This window comes from Oryctolagus cuniculus, chromosome 19 (genome assembly GCF_964237555.1).
Source record: "Oryctolagus cuniculus chromosome 19, mOryCun1.1, whole genome shotgun sequence".
Lineage (NCBI taxonomy): Eukaryota > Metazoa > Chordata > Mammalia > Lagomorpha > Leporidae > Oryctolagus > Oryctolagus cuniculus.
The window spans coordinates 44,942,524-44,964,974 of NC_091450.1; the positions used below are offsets into that span (position 1 = coordinate 44,942,524).

General features: G+C 46.3%; 2 protein-coding genes across 4 annotated transcripts in view; one reads left to right on the plus strand and one right to left on the minus strand.

The window, feature by feature from the left end:
- Positions 1-3,417: 3,417 nt before the first annotated feature.
- Positions 3,418-9,834, minus strand: SBDS (SBDS ribosome maturation factor). The gene is made up of 5 exons (XM_002723112.5): positions 9,435-9,834; positions 8,692-8,821; positions 7,676-7,876; positions 6,214-6,378; positions 3,418-4,545 (listed from the first exon to the last, which is right to left on the minus strand). Exons 1-5 carry the CDS (start codon positions 9,560-9,562, stop codon positions 4,417-4,419), a joined length of 753 nt encoding a protein of 250 aa, XP_002723158.1. The 5' UTR covers positions 9,563-9,834; the 3' UTR covers positions 3,418-4,416.
- Positions 9,835-10,571: 737 nt separating this feature from the next.
- The window catches only part of LOC100354908 (S-adenosyl-L-methionine-dependent tRNA 4-demethylwyosine synthase TYW1), a 210,166-nt gene continuing 198,286 nt past the window's right edge, over positions 10,572-22,451 (plus strand). For all 3 annotated transcript variants that reach the window (XR_011384574.1, XM_070064497.1, XM_070064498.1), the window contains exons 1-5: positions 10,572-10,812; positions 11,805-11,935; positions 14,401-14,538; positions 18,350-18,451; positions 20,537-20,731. Coding sequence is in view for 2 of the 3 variants with exons in the window: in XM_070064497.1 (XP_069920598.1) it covers positions 10,809-10,812; positions 11,805-11,935; positions 14,401-14,538; positions 18,350-18,451; positions 20,537-20,731 (570 nt within the window). In the remaining variant the exon portion in view is untranslated. The remainder of the gene's footprint in view (positions 10,813-11,804; positions 11,936-14,400; positions 14,539-18,349; positions 18,452-20,536; positions 20,732-22,451) is intronic.

The following is a 22,451-nucleotide window of genomic DNA, read 5'->3' on the forward strand; positions in this document are numbered from 1 at the left end:
ATTTATCACATTGTTACCTTGCATTATCATGTCACATGTTGTCCCGGACTCTGTGCTGCTACATTGATTGGTCTGGGTTGTGCCAATTTTATCTTGCTTTGATCACAGAAGCTTCATAGAAAGTTTTACTATTGGGTAAGACAGTTATGTCATTTCTCCAAATGGGGTGATCTGTCCCCTTCATCCACACTTTCTTTCAGACCTTTTATTTCAACTAATACTATAAATTTTTCATTTTTACTTTAAGATAGAGAGATAGAAAGAGATTTTTCAAATGCCTGCAACATCTGGGGCAGGATCAGGCTAAAGCCAGGAGCCAGGAACCCTATCTGGGTCTCCCAGATTTGGGCAGGGACTCAAGTACTTGAGCCATCATCTATTGCCTATCAGGGTATGCATTAGCTGGAAACGGGATCAGAAGCAATGAGACTCTGTATAAACTGTAGGCATTCCAAGTAGTGGTTAAACTGCTATGCTACACACTCACCCAACTACCGTAATTTTGACAATTGAGAGGGAGATGTCTGTGCTATTTTTCTAAACATTGCATACATACACATGTACACACACATGTATACACACATATATCCATTCACATCATGTATATACAGATATATCTACACATATATGCACAATGTATACACATGCGTGATTTGTATCTACACATCTACATATACATACATACAATATGTGTCTATAAATATGTATACACATATATACACATATATACGAACACACACACATGAAATTCTTACTATTTTCATAAACCTTGAAAGTATTGTCAAGAATACGGATTTGGGGGATTGAGGATTGACAGCTCACAGTGTTGCTTGGGAGCATGAGGAACCATCATAGATTCCAAACTTCTGGTTGTGAGGCACTAGAATGCACCTTGCAGTAGCCCCATGCAACTTTCTGGCAATCGACACCTGTAGGTGTCTGCCCTGTGACGCCGGGTTGGCGGCTCATGTTTGTAAGCAGATTTCTTCTCTATCATGGCCAGTCAGTGCCACAGCCTTTCCTGGCTGAGGTCAGTAACAGCCTGTGTGCCTCTGAGTCCTGCTGTTCCGAGGGTTGTGAGTTTCAGTTCAGGTTATCAAGTTCTCCCTTTCCTATTTGGAGAAGCCCCAATTGGTTGCTTTTTGACACAGGGACATGAAAACCAAGAGGAGAAACTACGGCCTTCATCATCTGTCGCTGAACGCTGCTAGTGGCAAACTACAGCAGGAAAAAAAGCATTTTCAAATACCTAGAATACAGTAATCAAAGAGCAGGCCAAAGAAACATAAAGTAAACCTCATTACTACCTACCGACTAATGAGGGAATCTTATGACATGGGCTTGAGGGTAGCAGGCAGCTTAAAAATCCCGTGTGTATGGAGGGTGGGAAGTTTAGACTTAGATGACAAAATTTCTTCCAGGTTTAAAGATGGATTTGGAAAAGTCATCAGGCAGAGAGTTCTCATCAGCCTTTCTCCTAATGTGTGGGCCCTCATGGAGATAGCATGTGCTTTTTATGTTACATTTATTTCACATGCACAGGTCCAACCCATGTGGGACACTTGTGCATGGCTAAGTCCTTGCTCTGAAAGAGCTCATCACAGTCTCCCATGGAACACATATTTAAGCAACTATCTTAAGACCCAAAATTGAATGAATCAAAGCCTTGGAGGGGAATTTCTCTGTGGTATGAGATTCCAACAATTTGAGTATAGGGTACAAGGGATGCTTCACAGGTTGGTGCTAAAATATAAAGAATTCTGAAACGTCATTCTGGACTAAATGTACACACTAGTAGCTTGCATTGGAAAAGCAAAATAAACCCATCCTTAAACTAATCCATTATAGTCGTGGTGCAGGGAAGATGATCAAGAACTAAATTTTTTAACTACTTCAACTAATGAGATTAACATAAGATGAAGAGAAAATTTTACTGGTTCAGAGGCAAGATGTGATCTACATTAAAGATTTCTTGAAGTTCTAATTTTTAGAAGAGAGGAATACTCAGAAACCTTTTTTAATTATTTATTTATTTGAAAGTCAGAGTTATACAAAGAGAGGAGAGGCAGAGAGAGACGAGAGAGAGAGAGACGAGAGAGAGAGAGAGAGAGAGAGAAAGTTTTCCATCCAATGGTTCACTTCCCAGTTGGCTGCAATGGCCAGAGCTGCGCCAATCCGAAGCCAGGAGCCAGGAGCCAGGAGCCTCTTCTGGGTCTCCCACATGGGTGCAGGGGTCCAAGGACATGGGCCATCTTCTACTATTTTCCCAGGCCATGGCAGAAAGCTGGATTGGAAGTGCAGCAGCTGGGCCCACAGCACTGGCCCCCTCAGAAACATTTAATGCAATGTTGTATTTCTCGTTATTTTTTCCTACTCCGTGAGGCTACTGACCTTTCTAGTAATGGCACTTTTAACCTCAAACCTCACTGCCAGTCCTTAAACCAGAAATAAAGCAAAAATTGGCTAAAATCATCTCCTGGGTCTTGAGGTTTTGATCATCTTTATACAACAAAATCTGCAACTGAAATTAAAGCTGTGAGCATACTCTTGAAAAAGAGTATTTATACATGTATTTAAAAGGCAGAGTGACAGCAAAATCTTCTATCTTCTGGTTTATTCCTGAAATAGTCACAAAGTGGGGAATGGGCCAAAAGCCAGGAACTCCATCCTGGTCTTCCATGCAGGTGGCAGGGGCCCAAGCACTTGAGCCATCACTCGCTGCTTCCCAAGCAAGGAGTGAGACAGGAAGCAGATAGCCAAGCATCAAACTGGCATTCCCATATGGGATGTGGGTGACCAAAGCAGCAGCTTAGCCTGCTGTACCGCAGTGACCACCCCATGAGCATTCTTCTTAAGGATTGCCATCAAAATAGTAGCCCAATTTCAGTGTCAATAGAAACGTGCTCATTACCATGTTATAAAACAAGAATAGGCCGGCGCCACAGCTCAATAGGCTAATCCTCCACCTGCGGCGCTGGCACACCAGGTTCTAGTCACGGTCAGGGCACCGGATTCTGTCCCGGTCGCTCCTCTTCCAGGCCAGCTCTCTGCTATGGCCAGGGAGTGCAGTGGAGGATGGCCCAGGTCCTTGGGCCCTGCACCCCATGGGAGACCAGGAGAGGCACCTGGCTCCTGCCTTCGGATCAGCGCAGTGCGCCAGCCATTGGAGGGTGAACCAACGGCAAAAGGAAGACCATTCTCTGTCTCTCTCTCTCGCTGTCCACTCTGCCTGTCAAAAAAATAAAATAAAAATACAAGAATATTTCTTCTAACATAAGAAAAAATGTTTGTTTCATAACTTGCTTTAAAATAAATGGGACAGTTATCAGAACTTAAACTTGCAGGGAATTCTTGGTGCTCATAGAACCAATCAGGTCCTGGTCAAGAACTCTGTTTTCAGTAAAATAACAACTGCTGTCCACAAAATTTGTATTTGTTTATTTTGAGTAAACTTATAATTTATACATTTATATTCTAGAGTGTATCTCTTTTGATAAGCAGAGTTTTTAAAAACATATACCATGTCCATTTAAGTGTTTAAATACTAAAATATTTAATTATATCCCAAATAAGACTTATGTTCTATCAGGTGTGTATTGGAACAGGTCCTGTTCTATGCACTTACTTAGTTCCCCTAACAACATCCCAATCTACTGAAAACAAAGGCAGAGAAGAGGAAGGGAGTTCAGATGCTATCTAGAAACACAAGCTTAATAAAAATAAGAGTGGTTTTATTAATTATATATAATTTTTGCTACATTAATATGTATTATAAACTTTAAGAATTAGAAATAAATGACTATTTATCTTTTAATTTATTTATTACCAAGAGTAAACCCAAGTTATGGCAGCACATTCAATGAAAACTATCTAAATTCTGCATTCATTATATATCTATCTTCATATAATCAGGAAGCCACCATCCAAGCTTTATGTTAGGCCACGATATAGTTTCCCCTATACACACATTTCATTACAGAGAAATAAGACATTATATGGTTTCTTTTTTTTTTTTTTTTTTAGCAAATTCTGTTATAGGACACATTCCCCCAAAAAAATCTAACTATAATTTACAAAATTTAACATTTTATCCACAAGTATTGTCTCAAGAAATCTTTCATTTGGAAAGTTTTAAAGAAATTATACATCACTGCCAGTCTAGCAATGAAATGCTACTCTGGACTTTGTATTTTGGGTTTTTCATTTTTGCCAAAACCCTGATTTATAATTAAAACTAAATCATTTCCATATTATTATACTTGGATAGGAAAGTCTTTTTATGTATACATTTAACATCAGGATGCAAAATGTCAAATACTTATAGTCGGAGAAGTTTTTGGCAGATCATAGAAATAAGACAGTGCTGTTAGAAACAAGAACATTTGTAGTAGTGTTTCATGGTTGAAGAGACTGATGTCATTCAAACTTCTCATCTCCTTCTTCCACGTCTTTCAAACTGAGCACTTCCAAAGAACCTTTGCCTTTTGTTTCCTTTTTTATTAGCTCGTCAATTTCTCGGAAGCAGCCTGGGTCAATGAGACACACCTGAAACATTGAGCATAGTTGTTTGCCACATGATGATCACACAAAACAACTTCCTTTAACACAGGGCTTTCTAGATACCTCTAACACTGCAGTCGTACAGTGCGATGGACAGGGCGGCAGTCTGGGTTCTAGTTCTGCCTCTGCCCTGAGACGAGGCATTAATCTCCTTCTCTAAAGACTTCTCTAGGTTCCACCACTGTAAAGAGAAGGGGCTGGACTACAGTCCTTTGCATACTAGAATTTCACATTAAATTTTATATTTTACTTGAGAGGCGGACAGATAGAAAGACATCCCATCTGCTGGTTTATTCCTTATGTGCCTACAGTGGCCAAGGCTGAACAGAAGCTGGGAGCCAGTGTGGGGAGCAACTGAGAGCAACTCGGACTAGACTAAGTTACTGGAATTAAGACTTATTCTATGCATCTGCTCTCCCACAATATGGCGCTGGGAGAGGAGGAAACAGCTTCTACCCAGCTGCCTCTCACCAACTTGACAAGCTGCAGGACCTGCTCCTGATTGGAGGAGAGCAGCGTACTCGGCGTGTGGGTAGCAGAGTTGGGATTGGTGGAAGAGGACTATAAAGGAGGAGAGACAACATGCACCAGGAACATCTATCTGAAGGAACACCTGAGCAGCCCCCAAGAGAGCCGGCCGGCGGTGTGCCGCTCCCCCGCGGAAGTGGGGAAAGTGGCAGGGGGAACCGCCCTTCCACGGAGGTGGAAGGGACGGTAGCCAACCCGGGAAGAACCAGCAGCAAACCCGGGGAGGGCCGAGCAGACAAAAGAACAGCGCAGGGTCCTGTGTCGTTCCTCCACGAAGACGGGAACTCAGTGCAGGTTTCCCCGCGTAGGTGGCGGAACCCAAGCACTTGCTGCCTCTCAGGGACTGCAATAGGCTGGAATGAGCAATCAAACTCAGGTACTCTGATGTGAGACTTGGGTGTCTTAACCACCTGGTCAAATGCTGGTGTGTCCTTGCATAAATTTATAGTTCAGCGAAATCTCCTCCATATGTAAAGCAGAAAAAGAAACTTGAAGACCTATCAGAAACCACGCATAAAGTTTTGAAAAGACTCAATAAAACATATGTTTGGGGGCCAGCACTATGGCACAGCACATTAAAGGCCTGGGCGCCGGTTCGATTCCCAACTGCTCCACATCTGATCCAGCTCTCTGCCATGGCCTGGGAAAGAAGTAGAAGATGGCCCAAGTCCTTGGGTCCCTGCATCTGTGTGGGAGACCCAGGAGCAGTTCCAGGTTCCTGGCTTCATATCAGCTCCACTCTGGCCATTGTGGTCATTTGGGGAGTGAACCAGTGGATGGAAGACCTCTCTCTCTCTCTCTGGCTCTACCTCTCTCTGTTAATTCTGTTTTTCAAATAAATAAAATAAATCTTTAACAAAAATAATATAAAATATTTTCTCATCTAAAATAGACATGAGCAAAATAACCTTATCACAAATCACGAAACACACACACCAACAAACAAAAACCCTAAGTGTACCTAACCACTCAAACCTTGACATGTTATCCTAACTCCAGGCTACATATATCTAGGTTAAATATCTTACTATTCACGATTTGTAAATGTTTCCTAACACGTTTATGACTAGAAAACATGCTGTTTTGGTAACACAAAGCAAGGCATTAAGAATGCTCCCGTCTCACCATTTCCAACTGCTGGCCGTAGTCTTCACTCTCTACAACCTTGATCAGCGGCTTGAGCTTTTCTTTCAGCTTCTTCCCCTCATTCACTGGGAGGCTGAACCGCAGTCTCATGTGGGCACGCTCTATCTTCATCTTTTCCTTCAGCTGCTTTATCACTTCCAAAGCCTGTGGTAAAGACAAAATTGATAATGTCTGCGACTTCTTGCCTTCTGCTGCTGAGTTATTCCACGAGGTATTCAAAAACAGCAGCTTCCATCAAGATGGAGTAAGCAATGGTTTCGTAGCTGTGACACAAAGAATGTAAGCAAGCACAAAAAAAAGGACTCAAAATTTAGCTTCTGTACTTAAAAAAAATCAAGAAAATAAAAAAAAAACAACAACTCACAGAATGAGAGAAAATCTATGCAAGCCTACTTCCTAAAGGACTAATATCCAGAAAAAAGAACACCTACAAGTCAGGAATGAAAAGATAAATAGTTAAGAAATGGGTGAGTAGTCTGAATAGAAATTTTTCCCAAAATAGGCAAAGCATGAGTACTCACACAATAATTTGCTCAAATTAGGGGAATGCAAATCAAACTGAGATAAGACACCACCAGCACGGTTATAAAAAAGGCAAACAGTAACAAGAACTGTAGAGGATGTAGAGAAATTGCTAGAAATCAAAAATGGTGCAGCTGCTTTGGAAAACAGTTTGGAAGTTTCACAAAAGTTTAAATATTAGTTATCCTATGACCCAGCAATTCCATTCCCAGTTATACAGAAATGCAAACATGATTACACAAGAACTTTCAACAAATTTAACAGCATTATTCGTAATGGCTAAAAAGTGAGAACAACCCAATGTTTGTCACCTGGTGGATGCATAAACACAATGTGGCAGTTCCACAAAATTACTTATGCGTAAGAAGAAACAGTACTGACTCATGCCATGACACGGATGAACCCTAAAAAGGCCACACCTCACATGATTCCATTGTCATACCAGTCCATAGACACAGACAGTACATTAGTGGTTGTAGGAAGTGCTTGTGGGAAAAGAGGTATAGGGAGTGACTGCTAACAGATATAGGATTTCTTCCCGGGGTGATGAAAATTCCCCAAATTAGGTAGCAGGGAAGGTTCCAAAGATGTGAATAGACCACTGAATTGCATACACTAAAAGGAGGATTTTATGATATGTGAATTATATGTGCATAAAAGAGGGGTCACAATGATCCCTTGAAACATCCAAGTTTTTTCTTAACGGTTTGATTTGGATAGAAAGAGTCCAATGTATATTTGTGCTTCATTAAAAAAAAAAAAAAAAAATCCTACGCTCTTCTTCACAACCCCCATTCCTTCCCCTCTCACCCCCAAACCTCCTACCCATATGCTTCCAGGCAGACCCATTACTTTAATGATTTCTACAAGGAGCATTCACTTCTAGGGATACGTTTTGAGGACAGTAAAGCCCACTCACCTGCTGTTTTGTGCTCTTGTTGGTTTTGACTGAATAGTGGATGTCTTTCATGGCTCTCTCTATAAGGATAACAGTGTATGGTCTCTTTGTTTCAGGGTTCACACATTTGTCTGCTACAATAGTGGCAATATCCCTAAACATCTGCTCCAGCTGTGTGTGCCGTTCCTTGTCTGACACTTGAAGCTCTCCTTTAGTCAAGATCTAAAACAAACAAACAAAAAACACTCAACACATTTAAGAAAGCAATCCTTCTTTATTACACACTCTTTGTTAACCCCATGAATCAGTAACTGAGGAGAAAATTAACCTCCATCCTCTCCAACTACTGATATGCAAGGAGTGATCTGGGCTTCGCCTAAAGGATGCACTGCTGGGTTATGCTGTACTCCTAAATTTTACCTACACATGAACGGTAGAAGGGAAAACACAGTGTCAGCAAAGGGCCTAACAGATGACTCATCTGAAATTCAATTTTTAGATATTTTAGAAGATTCAATTTCTGTAGCTTCTGGCAAAAAAACCAATCTGTACTGTCATTGAAAGTGGGGCTGATGTTGTGGCATGTCAGATTAGGGTTAAGCCACCACCTGTAACGCCAGCATTCCTTATTGGGGCACCATTTTGAGTCCTGGCTGTTCCACTTCCAATCCAGCTCCCTACTAATGTGCCCGGGGAAAGTAGTGGAAGGTGGCCCAAGTGCTTAGGCCCTTGTCCTTGTCCCCACATGGGAGACCCGGATGGAGTTCCAGCCTCCTGGCTTTGGCCTGGCCAAGCCAGGACCACAGGAGCCACTTGGGGAGTGAACCGGCAGGTGGAAGCACTATCTCTCCCTCTCTCTCACTCTGCCTTTTAAATAAATGAATCTTTTTGAAAATTCCAAATAAAAATGATACTGTGTAGCCCACATTATTGCATGGTACCAGTTTCTGCTCCCCCAAACAAGACACTTTAACACACTTACAGGAGCTTTTGCAGCAAACAAAGCTGAGGGTCAAGGGCAAGCTGGCTGAACCCACCTGTTTACAGATTTCAGTTTGGTCGTCCGTTCCGAACGCGCTGATGAGATCATCCTTCTTCGCAACCTGACCCTTGGAGACATTTACAAACACTGAGTGCGTCTGCAGAACTTCGTCAAGGTCTTTCTCCCTTGAGGGCAGGAAAAGAAAGCCCAGCGTGAACACACCTGCAGCCTGCACGGGATCCCTTCGCACCGACATCCGTGCACGGCCACGACATAACCGGCAAGAACGCTCAGCATCTGAACTCGGGGCGGCATTTCCATTTCCAGTTGGCTCCTGGGACTGGAGTCCGACACTCCCGAGAGGCGCGGGGCGGGGCAGGCTGCGGGGACCGAATACCGGCCCCGAGATGGCAGCAGAGAGGCGACTGCGCACTTTCGTGAGACCACCCGGCTTCCTGGGGTCTGTGACAGCACATACCACAGCTGCCAGCGTATTTGCAAGGCCAGACCACCCCCCCAGGAAAAAAAAAATCACAACTGGGGGCGGGGGCGGGGGTTGTAGCGTGTGCGACACCAGCAAAACGAAGCCCCACGCCACCAACTCAATCCGAGCCGATCAAACAAAAACCAGGAGCTCAAACTCCGGACAGTCCGCTGTCACTTCCCACCCTCGCTGCAAAGATCAAGTTTTCCATTCCCTCCCCCGCCCCGAGCCGCCAGCTCCGCCCACTCTCGCCGCTGGACCAGAGGCCCAGCGGGGGCCTCTGCAGCCACCGGGTCCCGCCCGGAGTCACTCACACGCCACTCCGCCAGCCGACGACCTTGTTTTTGTAGCAGGCGATCTCGAAGCGCTTCCCGGCGCGCTTCATCCGTACCACGGCCACATTGGTCAGGCGGATCTGGTTGGTGGGGGTGAAGATCGACATTGTGGCTGCTCACGGGCCTCGGGGCTGGCGACCCAGGGCAGAGCCGCGCCACCCGGCCTCAGCGGCCCCCGGCGCCTCGCTGTGACGACCCGGCGGCGCGTGGCACACTAACGACCTCAGAATCCAGGTAGCTGTGACTAACGCGGCCCCAGAGACGGCCACAAGCTGCCCAGCTGACTTACTGCGCAGGCGTCAGGTGGTGGGTGAGTTAGCTGGGCGAGGAAAAGTGAGCTAGGACGCCTGCGCATTGTGCGTTTTACGGCATCTTTGCGCGACCGAAAAGGGAGGCGCTCTTCCTAGACGTAATTACGTCCCCCTTGCGTTGAAGAGCCCTGACAGGCTGCCGGTGGCTGATGTTCAGTGACCGAGTGGAAACCCTGCCCAGGCGACACTTAGTTCCGTGGGAGTTCAGGGTCCACACCCATTTTAACCTTTTTATGGAAAATTTTTGTTATAATAGAGAAAAAAGTGTAATGGCCCGTCTTGTGCCTACAGTCATCAATACTTTGCCATTCTTGCTTTATTCCCCTTCATTTTTTGTTGGAGTGCTTTAAATAAATCAGAACATAGTTTCAGCATTAAATACTTGTCTATACTTTTGACAGGCATACTCTTCGAGATTAACCATAATTCTTCAATATCCAAAATCCAGTTCATAGTCGAATTTTTCCTAAAAAAATGCACTTTCCCATTTGGTTTGCTCTGATTCCAAACGAAACCACAAACTACATTTGGTGGATTTCTGACTTTCCTTCCCCTCACCCTCCCATTCTTTTTTTTTTTTTTTCCCACTCCTGCCACTCACGTCCTGATTGCGCTTCTCACCAGACCCGCCCCTTTGCACTCTGAGCCAATCCGACTGGGTTTTGGAGCCTTCTGGGAGGTACTTCTCTGTGTGCCCGCCCCTTTCGACCTTGAGCCAATCCGAGCAGGCCGACAGGCCTCTAGCTTTCCTGCCCAGAGCTTTGGGCGGTGCTTCCGCTCGGCCCGCCCATTTCCTCTCTGGGCCAATCAGAGAAGTGCCGGGAGCGCTCCGCTTTCCTCTGGAAGGACCGCGGCCTTTCCTGAACCCACCCCGTTAGATTTCTCAGCCAATCCGGACGGGCCCGAGAGTGGCATGGCTGCCCCCAGCTTTGCGGCTCGGGGCACAGCTAATACTGAGACGTATCTCGGGGCTGGCTCCTGGGACCCGCGCTGGCCATTGGGCTTTCCGGGTTCGAGGTCGTAGGCTGGGACTCCGAGGAGAATGGGTAAGGGCCATGGCGGACTGGAGTCGTGGGGCAGGAGGGGAGGAGACAGCCGGACTTGCTCGGGACGGTCCCCGCCGGGCGCAGCGGAGGGCTGAGCCCAGCTTTTGACCCGGCTCTACACCTGAGGCCGGGGCGGGGGTGGTGAGAAGGAAACTGTGCTTCTGACCCCAAGTAAGCGGAGCACTCGGCCCGCCGGCCCACGTGCCGGGGACCTGGGGACCTTCCCGGGGTGCAGCGGCACCTGTAAACCCCAGATGTCAGACTTCAGCTTTTGAAAGTGCCCGAGGTGCGAGAGTTGAGGCCGGGCTCTTGGGTGTCTTACTTCAGACACTGGGGCGTGAGGTCAGGTGCGAGCCAGGTACTTAGGACTTTAAAAATGCCTGCTTTTACTACTGTGCTGAGGTGTTTTTTTTTTTTTTTTTTTTAATGGAGCAAGCATAACAAAAGAGGGTGAGACTTGAGAGAGAGAGAGGTTCTCCGTCTCCCGGTTCACTCCCCAAATGGCCACAAAGAGCAGGGGCTGGGCCAGGCTAAAGCCAGGAGCCAGGAGCCTCATGGGGTCTCCCATGAGGGTGGCAGGGGCCCAAGCATTGGGCCAACTTCTCCTGTTTTCCATGCATATTAGCAGGGAGCTGGATCAGAAACGGAGCAACCTAGATTCCAACCTGGTCCCAGGAGCCAGGAGCCTCATGGGGTCTCCCATGAGGGTGGCAGGGGCCCAAGCATTGGGCCAACTTCTCCTGTTTTCCATGCATATTAGCAGGGAGCTGGATCAGAAACGGAGCAACCTAGATTCCAACCTGGTCGGTGTTTTAGGTGGTAGCTTAACCCCCTATGCTACAGTGCTGGCCCCCATTTATTTTAGAATTGTCTATAGATTTCTTTGGTAGCTGGATTTGTGTATATGATTTTTTTTATTCTTAAATAGGGATGGAAATCTTTGTATAGGTAGCTTTAAGTAACATTACATGTACATGTCATTATAATTTTAGATCCTCCTTTGGATGCATGGGGCCTCTCCTCATCTTTACTATCATTATGGATAAACAGGTTTTACATTTACTGGGGCTTTGCCTTTGGCATTAGCCTTTGGATTTGTGTCCAGATTGTCATCAAGAGACAGGTAAGAGGAGGTATTTTTTTTTTTTTTAAGATTTATTTATGTATTTGAAAGTCTGAGTTAGATTGAGTTCTCTGGTTCCATCTGCTGGTTCACTCCCCAATTGGCCACAATGGCCAGAGCTGTGCGGATCCAAAGCCAGAAGCAAGCCAGCGCCGCCGCTTACTAGGCTAATCCTCCACCTTGCGGCGCCAGCACACCAGGTTCTAGTCCCGGTCAGGGCGCCGGATTCTGTCCCGGTTGCCCCTCTTCCAGTCCAGCTCTCTGCTGTGGGCCGGGAGTGCAGTGGAGGATGGCCCAAGTGCTTGGGCCCTGCACCCCATGGGAGACCAGGAAAAGCACCTGGCTCCTGGCTTCGGATCAGTGCGCCGGCCGCAGCGGCCATTGGAGGGTGAACCAACGGCAAAAGGAAGACCTTTCTCTCTGTCTCTCTCTCTCCCTGTCCACTCTGCCTGTCAAAAAACAAAAACAAAACAAAACAAAAAATGCCAGAAGCTGGGAGCTTCCTCCAGGTCACCCACGCAGGTTCAGGGGCCCAAGGACTTGGGCCATCTTCTACTGCTTTCCCAGAGAGCTGGATTGGAAGTGGAGCAGCCGGGACTCAAACTGGCACCATATGGGATGCCGGCACTGCAGGCGGCAGCCTTACCCTCTACGCCAGAGCGCCAGCCCTGAGGAATTTTTTTTTTTTTTTTGACAGGCAGAGTGGACTGTGAGAGAGAGAGAGAGAGAGAGAGAGAGAAAGAGAAAGGTCTTCCTTTTCCATTGGTTCATCCCCCAGTGGCCGCGCAGCCGGTGCACCGCGCTGATCGAAGCCAGGAGCCAGGTACTTATCCTGGTCTCCCATGGGGTGTAGGGCCCAAGCACTTGGGCCATCCTCCACTGCACTCCCTGGCCACAGCAGAGAGCTGGCCTGGAAGAGGAGCAACCGGGACTAGAACCCGGTGTGCCGGTGCCGCAGGTGGAGGATTAGCCTATTGAGCCGTGGCGCCGGTCCTGAGGAGGTATTTTTTAATAGACGGTTATTTAGGCATCAGGTTCTATGGGGAATTTACAGTGCAGATTTTCTAAGGCTTTTGGGAAAATACAAAAAAACTTAAAGGACCTCCCCTCACTTTTTTGTTTGGTCTCTAAACATTTTAAATACCCAAGAACATTTCTTCTCTAAGTTTTTAGAGTCTAAATTGTTACAGACAAAATGATTTACTTTTTCTTTGGTGCGCTGTGGATACCTCATTCTTCAGATCCAGGAAGATTTTTGTAATGAGGAATTTTTACTTCGTTAGGAAAACAAATCTATTTTATGCCTTTAAGGTGTAGTACTCTTTCTACTGAGTAAGGATCAGAAAATAAGGCCCTGCTGTTATAAAACTGAAGATGAAAGGGTGGCCATGCTCTGCCTCCACAGATTCCACTGGCTGTGGATCGAAAATACCAGAAAAAGCTTTCGCTTCTGGACTGATTATGTGCAGACTCTTTCTTGCCATTATTCCAGAGGTGGGAAGCATCTAACCCAAGGGATGTTAAAGGCCCTGCAAAATGTATTTGGTCTGGTCTTGTCAAGGCAACCACAGCAGGATTCGAGATTCAATAAATCTATAGCAGGCTAATTTTTTTTAAAAGGTTTTATTTATTTGACAGGTAGAATTACAGACAGTGAGAGACAGAGAGAGAGAGAAAGAGAGAAAGGTCTTCCTTCCATTGGTTCACTCCTCAGATGGCCGCAATGGCTGGAGCTGCGCCAATCCGAAGCCGGGAACTTCTTCCCGGTTTCCCATGTGGGTGCAGGACCCAAGCACTTGGGCCATCCTCCACTGCCCTCCCAGGCCACAGCAGAGAACTGGATTGGAAGAGGAGCAACTGAGACTAGAACCGGCGCCCATATGGGATGCCAGCGCAGCAGGTGGAGGATTAACCTAGTGTGCTACGGCGCTGGCCCTACCAGTCTAATTTTTAAATTGATAATTTTGTGTGACCCCCAAATGATATTATGACTATTCAGATGGCCCTTGGCAGAAAAAAGACTCCCCACCCCTGCACCTAAGCAATAAGGCATAACAACTAGTTACGTAGCATTTATATATTAGTTATTATAAGTAACCTAGAGGTGGGTTAAACTATATAGCAGGATATGTGTGGGTTATATACGAATGCTAAGCCATTTTATGTAAAGGCTGGAGCCTCCGTGGACTTGGGCTTCCTCAGTGGGTCCTGGAACTAATCCTCTGTGGATACTGAAGAATGACTGTTTTACCCTGGAGGGAATGGCTGCCACTGCAGGCTTTAGAAAGTTGCCTTCTGCCTTTTAAGGCCTTCAGTCTACTAAGGGGTTCATAGTTGAGGAGCACAACCAGCAAGATGGAAAGGATGAGAAAGTGGATTGGTTTCTGTGCTGATTTTTATCTTTTCTGAAGTTGGAAATCAATTTTTAGACTTGAATGGATTGTGTATAATCCTTTCTCTTCAAGGCCAAGAACTCACAGGTGAAATCCGTTTCAAAAGCAAACCAGGAATTGATGACAAATGGTTACATTTCCCTTCAGAAGAGGGAAATCTTTGTGTCTGGAGTGAAGATTTTCTATGGTTCCCAGACTGGAACCGCAAAGGTAAGACCTTGACATGTTGCTTTCCCTTTGATTTCCTGACATTTTCAGAAAGTTCCTGAAATAACATCCTTTGGCCGTGAGCTGAATTAGTCTTCCAGTCTTTAGTCTTTCTCGCTTTTCCATTATTCACATTTTTCCTTCTGGGCTAGTGAGTTTCTTTTCTTTTAAGACTTATTTACTTACAGGAAAGGCAGTAAGAGTTACACAGAGCAAGAAGAAGAGGCAGAGAGAAAGAGAGAGAGGGGGAGAGAAAGAGAAAGAGAGAGAGAGAGAGGAGAGAGAGAGAGAGAGAGGAGACCTTCCATCTGCTAGTTCACTACTCAGATAGCCACAGTAGTCAGGGCTGGGCTAGGCCAAAGCCAGGTTCCTGGAACTGCATCTGTGTCTCCCATATGGGTGGCAGGGGCCCAAGCACTTAGGCCATAACACACTACCTTCCCAGGCACATTAACGGGAGGCAGGAATGGAAGCAGAGCAGGTGGGACTCCCGGCGCTCCCATATGGGATGCTGTCGTCACAAGAGCTGGTTTAACCACTGAGCCAGGACTCAGGGCCCGAGTTTCATCTCTGTGCCCAGTTACAGCTGGTTGTTGGTGTCCGGTGGTCACTGGCATGAGGGGTCTTTGTTCTGAAGCTTATTCTGCCTTGCAGGTTGGAGAGAGTTCCATTATTAACTCCTGTGGGAGGAGTTGAGGATGGCGAGCGGAGGACAGCAGCAGCAGTGTCTGCAGTGGGCCCCGGCTTTCACAACTTTACACATCAATTTACTGAAATGCGTTCTGACTTCTAATAGTGTTAATAAAACTGTTAGAAGTTGACATGAGATACACGCGGCAGGTATCTAGCTAAAAGAAGCTTCTTGTTACCTAATTGTTTCTGAATACTGCCAGCTTCTTAGTTACAAAGGTCACAGCTGTTTAGTACTTTCTAGGAAAAGATTCGAAGTAAGGCTGGCATGAAAATGAATTATTTAACAAAAAAGTTCAGGAACCGTCATTTGTGTATACTACCAAGGAGAGTTCTACTGCCCTCTTGTGGGTATTGTATAGAGTGATACTTGTAAGGGTTTTTGTTCTCTGGTGCAGGTTCACCTGTTAGCAATAAAGATAGGAAACCTGTAGAAAGTCAGCAAGCACTCCGAGCAGCTAAAACAGTGTGCCTTCCCTGTGTACTTCTCAAAGGCTGGTGTCGGTGTGTGGTGCAGCAGTTTAGGCTGCTCGCGTCCTGTGTCTTGAGTGCTGGTTTGCGTCCTAGATTCCACACCTCTGATCCAGCTTCCTGCTTATGCATCCTTGGAGTCAACAGAGGGTGGCTCCCTGCCACCCGTGGGGGAGACCTGAATGGGGTTCTGGGGCCCTGGCTTTGGCTTGCCCCACGCCTAGCTGTTGCAGCCATTTGGGATGCAAACCAGTGCCCTGAGATCTCTCTCTCTCTCTGTCTCTCTGTCTCTCTGTCTCTTTTCTTTCTGAGGCTCTGCCTTTTAAATAGATACATCTTACAAAGAGAGAGACGATAACTTTATAAACAGAAAAGGTTTATTTTGGCTCACGGTTTCAGAGGGTCTTTGGAGGACTCGGGCCATCTTCTGCTGCCTTCCCAGGCACATTAGCAGGCAGCTGGATGAGAAGCAGAGTAGCCGGGATTCAAACCAGCAGTCTGCTATGGGATGCCAGTGTGGGAAGCAGAGTCTTAACCTGCTGGGCCCCGGCGCTCAGCCCTGACTTCTCTTGCTTACAGCATCCATCCATCCAGTCTGTCAGCACACCCTGTTCTCCTTTCAGAAAAGATCCAGATTGCAATCACTGCTCACCACTCTGACTGCCAGGCCGCCATCCTATCTTGTCCAGATTATAGCAGTCATCTCCCTACTGGCTTCCTTGATTCAGTACAGCTCAGCCCTCCCCGGAATCCAGTATATTCAACCTACCCACCTGGGGGACTCTTTGAAACTTATGTTGCCTTCTGCTTGAACCCCTGCAATGAGCTCTGCACCCAGATGAACCCTCCAAGGTCCTTGTGATAGCCAAGAGGCCCTGCACATGTGGGTCTCTGCTACCTTTCCTAGTACCTCATCGCTTGCTTCCTTTTTTTGTTAACTTCTTTGCCGAGTGCTTGCTCCTTTGGGTTCTGCCTGGGATAACCACCTAGCTAGGTGCCTCACTTCCTTCAGCTTTGGCTCAAATCTTGTTTCATTTTTGAGGCCTACCTACAGTTTCTGATCCCAAGTACTGGTCCTTTTCCCTCCTCAACTTCTCCCATCTCTGCTGCTAACTACCAAGTCACCATCAGACTGCACAGGCTGAAGGGTTTATTCCATGAGGTTGTCCTCTCTTCAGACACTAGTTATAGGTCCCTGCTTCCCCACCTCCTCCCCAGGTCTGATGATTTGATAGAGTGGCTCACAGAAGTGGGTGTGTTGTTTGATTTATGTTTATGTGCTTATTATAAAAGATACAATTCAGGAACAGTCAGATGGATGAAAGGCAGAAGGCAAAGTATGGACATGTGCACAGAGTTTCCGTGCCTTCTCCCCAGCACATCATTGTGTTTACCAGTTTTTTCCCTGGAGGTTTCATTCTGTTGGCATGATCGATTAAATCGTTGGCCATTTGATATTAAGCTCAATCTCTTATCCCCTATCCCCTCCCCAGAGGTTGGATGGAGGGGGCTGAACTGAACTTCTAAATGTAGTTGGTTTTTCTGCTGTCCAGCCCCCATCCCGGAACTACAAAACATCCCTCCTGGAAAGTTATCTCACTAGCATGTCAGAAACAATAAATTTCAAGGGCTTCAGGAGTTCTGGGCTGGGGACAAAGACCAAATATTTATTGTTGAGTACGTGTACTTGTTCTGATTGTCAGATGTAAAATAACACCCTTGTCCCTACACTGGTTTGGATTGATTTCCCTCCATTGCATCTATCACCATCTGGTATACCCTATATTTCTCATTTCTATGTTTATTCTTTATCCATTAGAACTTAAACTTCTTGAGGGCAGGGACTTTGTCTCGCTAATCATTTTTTTGTGTGTCATACAGCCCAGAAACGAGACTGGTGTGTAGCTGCCCAGTGAATGAATTAGTTTTGACTAAAAGCCCGGGCACGGATACCGTGAGTCAGATGTTGGACCACGAAGCAGAAGAGAGTATAGTGTTTTCCTAGAGTGCCAACATCTGCCCAGAAGTTTCAGCTGTCCCCAGACATTTGTTTATTTGTTCATTTGTTTTGGGGAGAACTGGCAGGTGTTTTGCCTGGAGATAAGCTGCAAATGTTGTATACACTCTGTAGACTTCTGTGTGCTCTTGTCCCTTATACAAATTGTCAGCTAATTGGTTCTTGTTTGCCCCGTATTCCCTTCCCTCTCTTGTTGTGGTGGCTGACTCCAAGCCTGGAGCCTCTCCCTTGTACCTGTCAGATGTCTGAATAAGAACTCTCCCTTAGGGCTTCCACATATCCGTCAACCTGTTCCTGTTTATTTTTGCCATTCTTTTCACTCATCAGTGTTGCTTTTTATACTGCATATTGATTCTAGTGGAGTACAGCAGCTGGAATGTGAAGGAAGTAATGTAGACTTGGTCCTGCTACCCCTTCCAGAATGAGCCTTGTCAGATTAAGTGATGGGCTTCTCTCATGGTGCCTGAGAAAATGGCCAAAGTGAGGACAGGGTTTGAGCTCACGGTGATAAACATGAGCCCTAGGAAAAGTTCTTCATGAGGACTGTCACCTTCTGCGGCTAACTGGGTAAATGAGGGCTGTGTTTTGCTTATTTGTCTTGTCCAGGACTTTATTTGAGTTTTGTTTTCCTCTTAGGGGTTTGCAGCGAGTCTTGCTGAAGCAGTAACCTCCCTAGACTTGCCGGTGGAAGCTATTAATCTGAAAGAATATGATCCAGATGATCACCTGGCAGAAGAGGTTAGTCCTGGGTCAGAATTGTCCCATGTAATTGACCTCCTGTCTCCTGGGATAAATAGGACCTTTAGAATCAATCTGATTTCATGCCATGTGATTTCAGTGGGTTGAGTGTTAACGTGGAATGTGTGCTGTACACTGATTCCAGCATGACATGTCATGAGTCCTGTCCTCCTGATGAGTTAGAGTTTCCTGGGGCAGGGGTAGTACTGGGGGGTAGTACCCCCGCTCCCACTGTGCCTGCCCTACACACATGCAGGTGCACATGCACACACATACACACACGTTGAATCTTACCATCAGCGGGAAGGTCGTCACCGATGGCAGTGTGCTCTGCACCTTGACTGTGCCATCTGAAGGTCACGGGCAGAAAGAGTATGGATTTGGAATTTGGACAATCTCTCTCTCTCTCTCTCTCTCTCTCTTTTTTTTTTTTTTTTTTTTTTTTTGACAGGCAGAGTGGACAGTGAGAGAGAGAGATAGAGAGAAAGGTCTTCCTTTGCCGTTGGTTCACCCTCAAATGGCCGCCGCGGCTGGCGCGCTGCGGCCAGCGCACCGCGCTGATCCAATGGCAGGAGCCAGGTGCTTTTCCTGGTCTCCCGTGGGGTGCAGGACCCAAGCACTTGGGCCATCCTCCACTGCACTCCCGGGCCACAGCAGAGAGCTGGCCTGGAAGAGGGGCAACCGGGACAGAATCCGGTGCCCCAACCGGGACTAGAACCCCGTGTGCTGGTGCTGCAGGCGGAGGATTAGCCTAGTGAGCCACAGTGCCGGCCTGAACGATCTCTTATTAGCTGTGTGACCTCAGCGCATTACTTGATGTCCATGAGGGATTAATTCCTTCACCTCCTGCAGTCATACCCACGTAGGGGATTTTTGCCTTAAAGCCATGGTTCTCAGTGTGGGCCCTGGCCAGCGCTGCGGCTCGATAGGCTTATCCCCCACCTGCGGCGCCGGCACACTAGGTTCTAGTCCCGGTCGGTCGGGGCACCGGATTCTGTCCCGGTTGCCCCTCTTCCAGGCCAGCTCTCTGCTGTGGCCCGGGAGGGCAGTGGAGGATGGCCCAAGTGCTTGGGCCCTGCACCTGCATGGGAGACCAGGATAAGTACCTGGCTTCTGGCTTCGGATCAGTGCTGTGTGCTGGCCGCAGCGCCCTGGCCGCAGCGGCCACTGGAGGATGAACCAACGGCAAAAGGAAGACCTTTCTCTCAGTCTCTCTCTCTCTCTCACTGTCCACTCTGCCTGTCCAAAAAAAAAAAAAAAAAAAAAGTGTGGGCCCCTAAACCAGTGATGTCAGCATCTGTTCTACTTGTTAGAAGTGCAGGTTTTTGGCGTGGGGTTCACAAGTGTTCCAGGTGATTCTAGTGCAGCTAAAGTTGGAGAAAAAGAATAGGGGTTGACAGACTTCTGCATAAAGGTCCTGGTGATTAGTATCTTAAGCATTGTGGGCCTTGCTGCCACTCAGTTCCACCATCAAGGCACAAAGTAGCTGTAAAGGAATGGCCGTGGCTGTATTTCAATAAAACTTTATTTAAAAACCAGACAGCAAGTCAGACATGGCCTGCACACGTCCATTAATTTATCCCCCAAGAAAACACTGCCGGACAAATAAGTGAGCTTGGATCTACTCTAAATTAGTTGTGCAAAGTTATTAGTCAACTGTGATATTTAATTACAAGTCAGTTGGCTGTAACTTGCCTCCTGACTTGGAACTGTTAAGACACCTTCAAGCAAGTGAAATCCTCCGCCCAATCGATCTTATTTCCTCCCTGTGCAGATAGATGATGGTGCCACCGGGTAAGTTACTTTGCATTTAAAAGTTTTATGGTTGTAGGCAAGTTGTAGGCGATCTGTCTTTTTCTTAACTGATTTGTATTTCTTGTTCCCTGTCTGAGGAATGAGGTGTATAAGGAACTGGGTTTTCTCCCCTATCAAGGTGTCCTTGTTGTATTTCCTTTCACCATTGAAACAAAGAATGTTGAGAATGGGCCCTTTACTATGACATGAGTGCCGGCATTTTGAGAAGGAATTTTCATCAGCGAGGTCCTTTGTAGCTTGACTGTCTGAAACGTGTTCTCTGTCGGCTAGGTCACTAGTAGAACCGTCTGTGCTTTCCTGCTTGCCACGTATACGGATGGCCGGCCGCCTGAGAGCGCGGAGTGGTTCTGCAAGTGGTTGGAGGAGGCAGCCAGTGATTTCCGGTTTGACAAAACTTACCTAAAGGGGATGAGATACGCGGTGTTCGGTCTGGGAAATTCTGCCTATTCAAACCACTTTAACAAGGTACGTGCATATTGAATTACAGGGATAAGATCTTTTTAATCAATAAAACACCTCACACGTTTGAGTGAAGTAATCTACAAACTTGGGCACTAAATGATCAATTTCTTGTGTTATCTGTATAATTGTAAATTGCTGCTTATAAGAAAACACTTTGGAAAGTTTGTGGAAAATGGGGGCAGGTGTTTGGTGCAGTGGTTAAGCTGCCTCTTGGGACACCCACTTCCCCTGATAGAGCCTATGATTTGAGTCCTGGCTTCTCCACTTTGTTATTCAGCTTCCTGCTAATATGCAGCCTGGGAGACAGCTGGTGGTTGGTCTAGTACTTGGGTCCTTGCCACCTAGGTGGCCTGGCTATTGGGACCATTTAAGGGGTGAACCAGCAGATGGAAGATATCCCTCTGTCACTCTGCTTCTCAAATAAAATGAAAGCAAATAAACAAAAAAAATAATAATTTGTGTGAAGTGGAATTTAATGATAAATTCATTATGGTGGAAAAAGGTTTTTTTTTTTTTAAGATTTATTTATTTATTCGAAAGTCAGAGTTACACAGAGAGAGGAGAGTCAGAGAGAGAGAGAGAGAGAGAAAGAGAGAGAGGTCTTCCATCTGCTGGTTCACTCCCCAATTGGCCGCAACGGCCAGAGCTGTGCTGATCTGAAGCCAGCAGCCAGGAGCTTCCTCCAGGTTTCCCACACGGCTGCAGGGACCCAAAGACTTGGGCCATCTCCTACTGCTTTCCCAGGCCACAGCAGAGAGCTGGATTGGAAGTGGAGCAGCCGGGTCTTGAACCAGCGTCCATATGGGGTGCTGGCAGGCACTTCAGGCCGGGGCGTTAACCCGCTACACCACAGTGCCTGCCCCAAAAGTTTTTGAACTTTATACATCCGAAGGGTCTTCAAAAGGCTCATGAAAAAAATGCATATTATAAAAATGCTGTTTTTTTTGTGCCGAGGTAAACGTATTGGGGTCCTAGGTGTGAAGCAGGTTAGGCCTTCACTTGCAACACCAGCAGCCCATGCGGAAACACCGGTTTGTGTCCCTGGTGTTCCCCCTGCTAGTGCAACAGAGGGCAACAGAGGATGGCTTGGTGCTTAAGCCCTGCCACCTCCCGCATGGGAGACTAAGCATTTGGGAGTGAACCAGGAGAAGGAAACTCTGTGTCTCTTCCTCACTGCCTTTTGTATTAATCAACTAAAGAAGTCTGTCCCCTCCTCCAAAATTTAAAAAGAATTAGCATAAAAATAGGAAAATTGTTGTGTAAATATTTGGTTTAATGCTCTGTTATTCAGGAAGCCTATTAAGGTTTTGAACTCTTTAATTATGTTTCCTGATAACCTCTGTGGCTCAGCTTGACTGCTTCCAGTCACAATGAAATAAATATTTGAATTTTCAGGATCCTGAGTCTTGCCAGATTGATTACATTTGTCCTTTTTTTACTCTACAGGCTTTGGCCCCATGGGCTTTGTTAGATTTTTTTGAAACTTCTTTATTTTGGTAATGAGTATTTTGCTTGTGAGCTTGATTTATTAGAGTAGTAGATTTCAGAGTCAAATTTCAAAAAAATTCTTTTCGGCTTTTGACCCATAAAAGGGCTTGGATTGTGCCTTTGTTTAAAGAACTCTTAGCAGAAAATCAGAATCTATAAAATGAAGGCCTTTGGGTAGAAACTGGGACTTGAGGGTTTGAAGCCTTTTTTGCTGACAGTTCCTGCTCCCTGGGCA

Bases quoted from the DNA above. Each gene is read 5' to 3' on its own strand.
- SBDS (XM_002723112.5), bottom strand. From the start codon at position 9,562: ATGTCGATCTTCACCCCCACCAACCAGATCCGCCTGACCAATGTGGCC. The intron at 6,379-7,675 runs GTGAGTGGGCTT...TCTTTACCACAG, and splicing joins ACAAGAGCACAAAACAGCAG to GCTTTGGAAGTGATAAAGCA. The intron at 4,546-6,213 runs GTGAGACGGGAG...TCAATGTTTCAG, and splicing joins ACGGCCAGCAGTTGGAAATG to GTGTGTCTCATTGACCCAGG.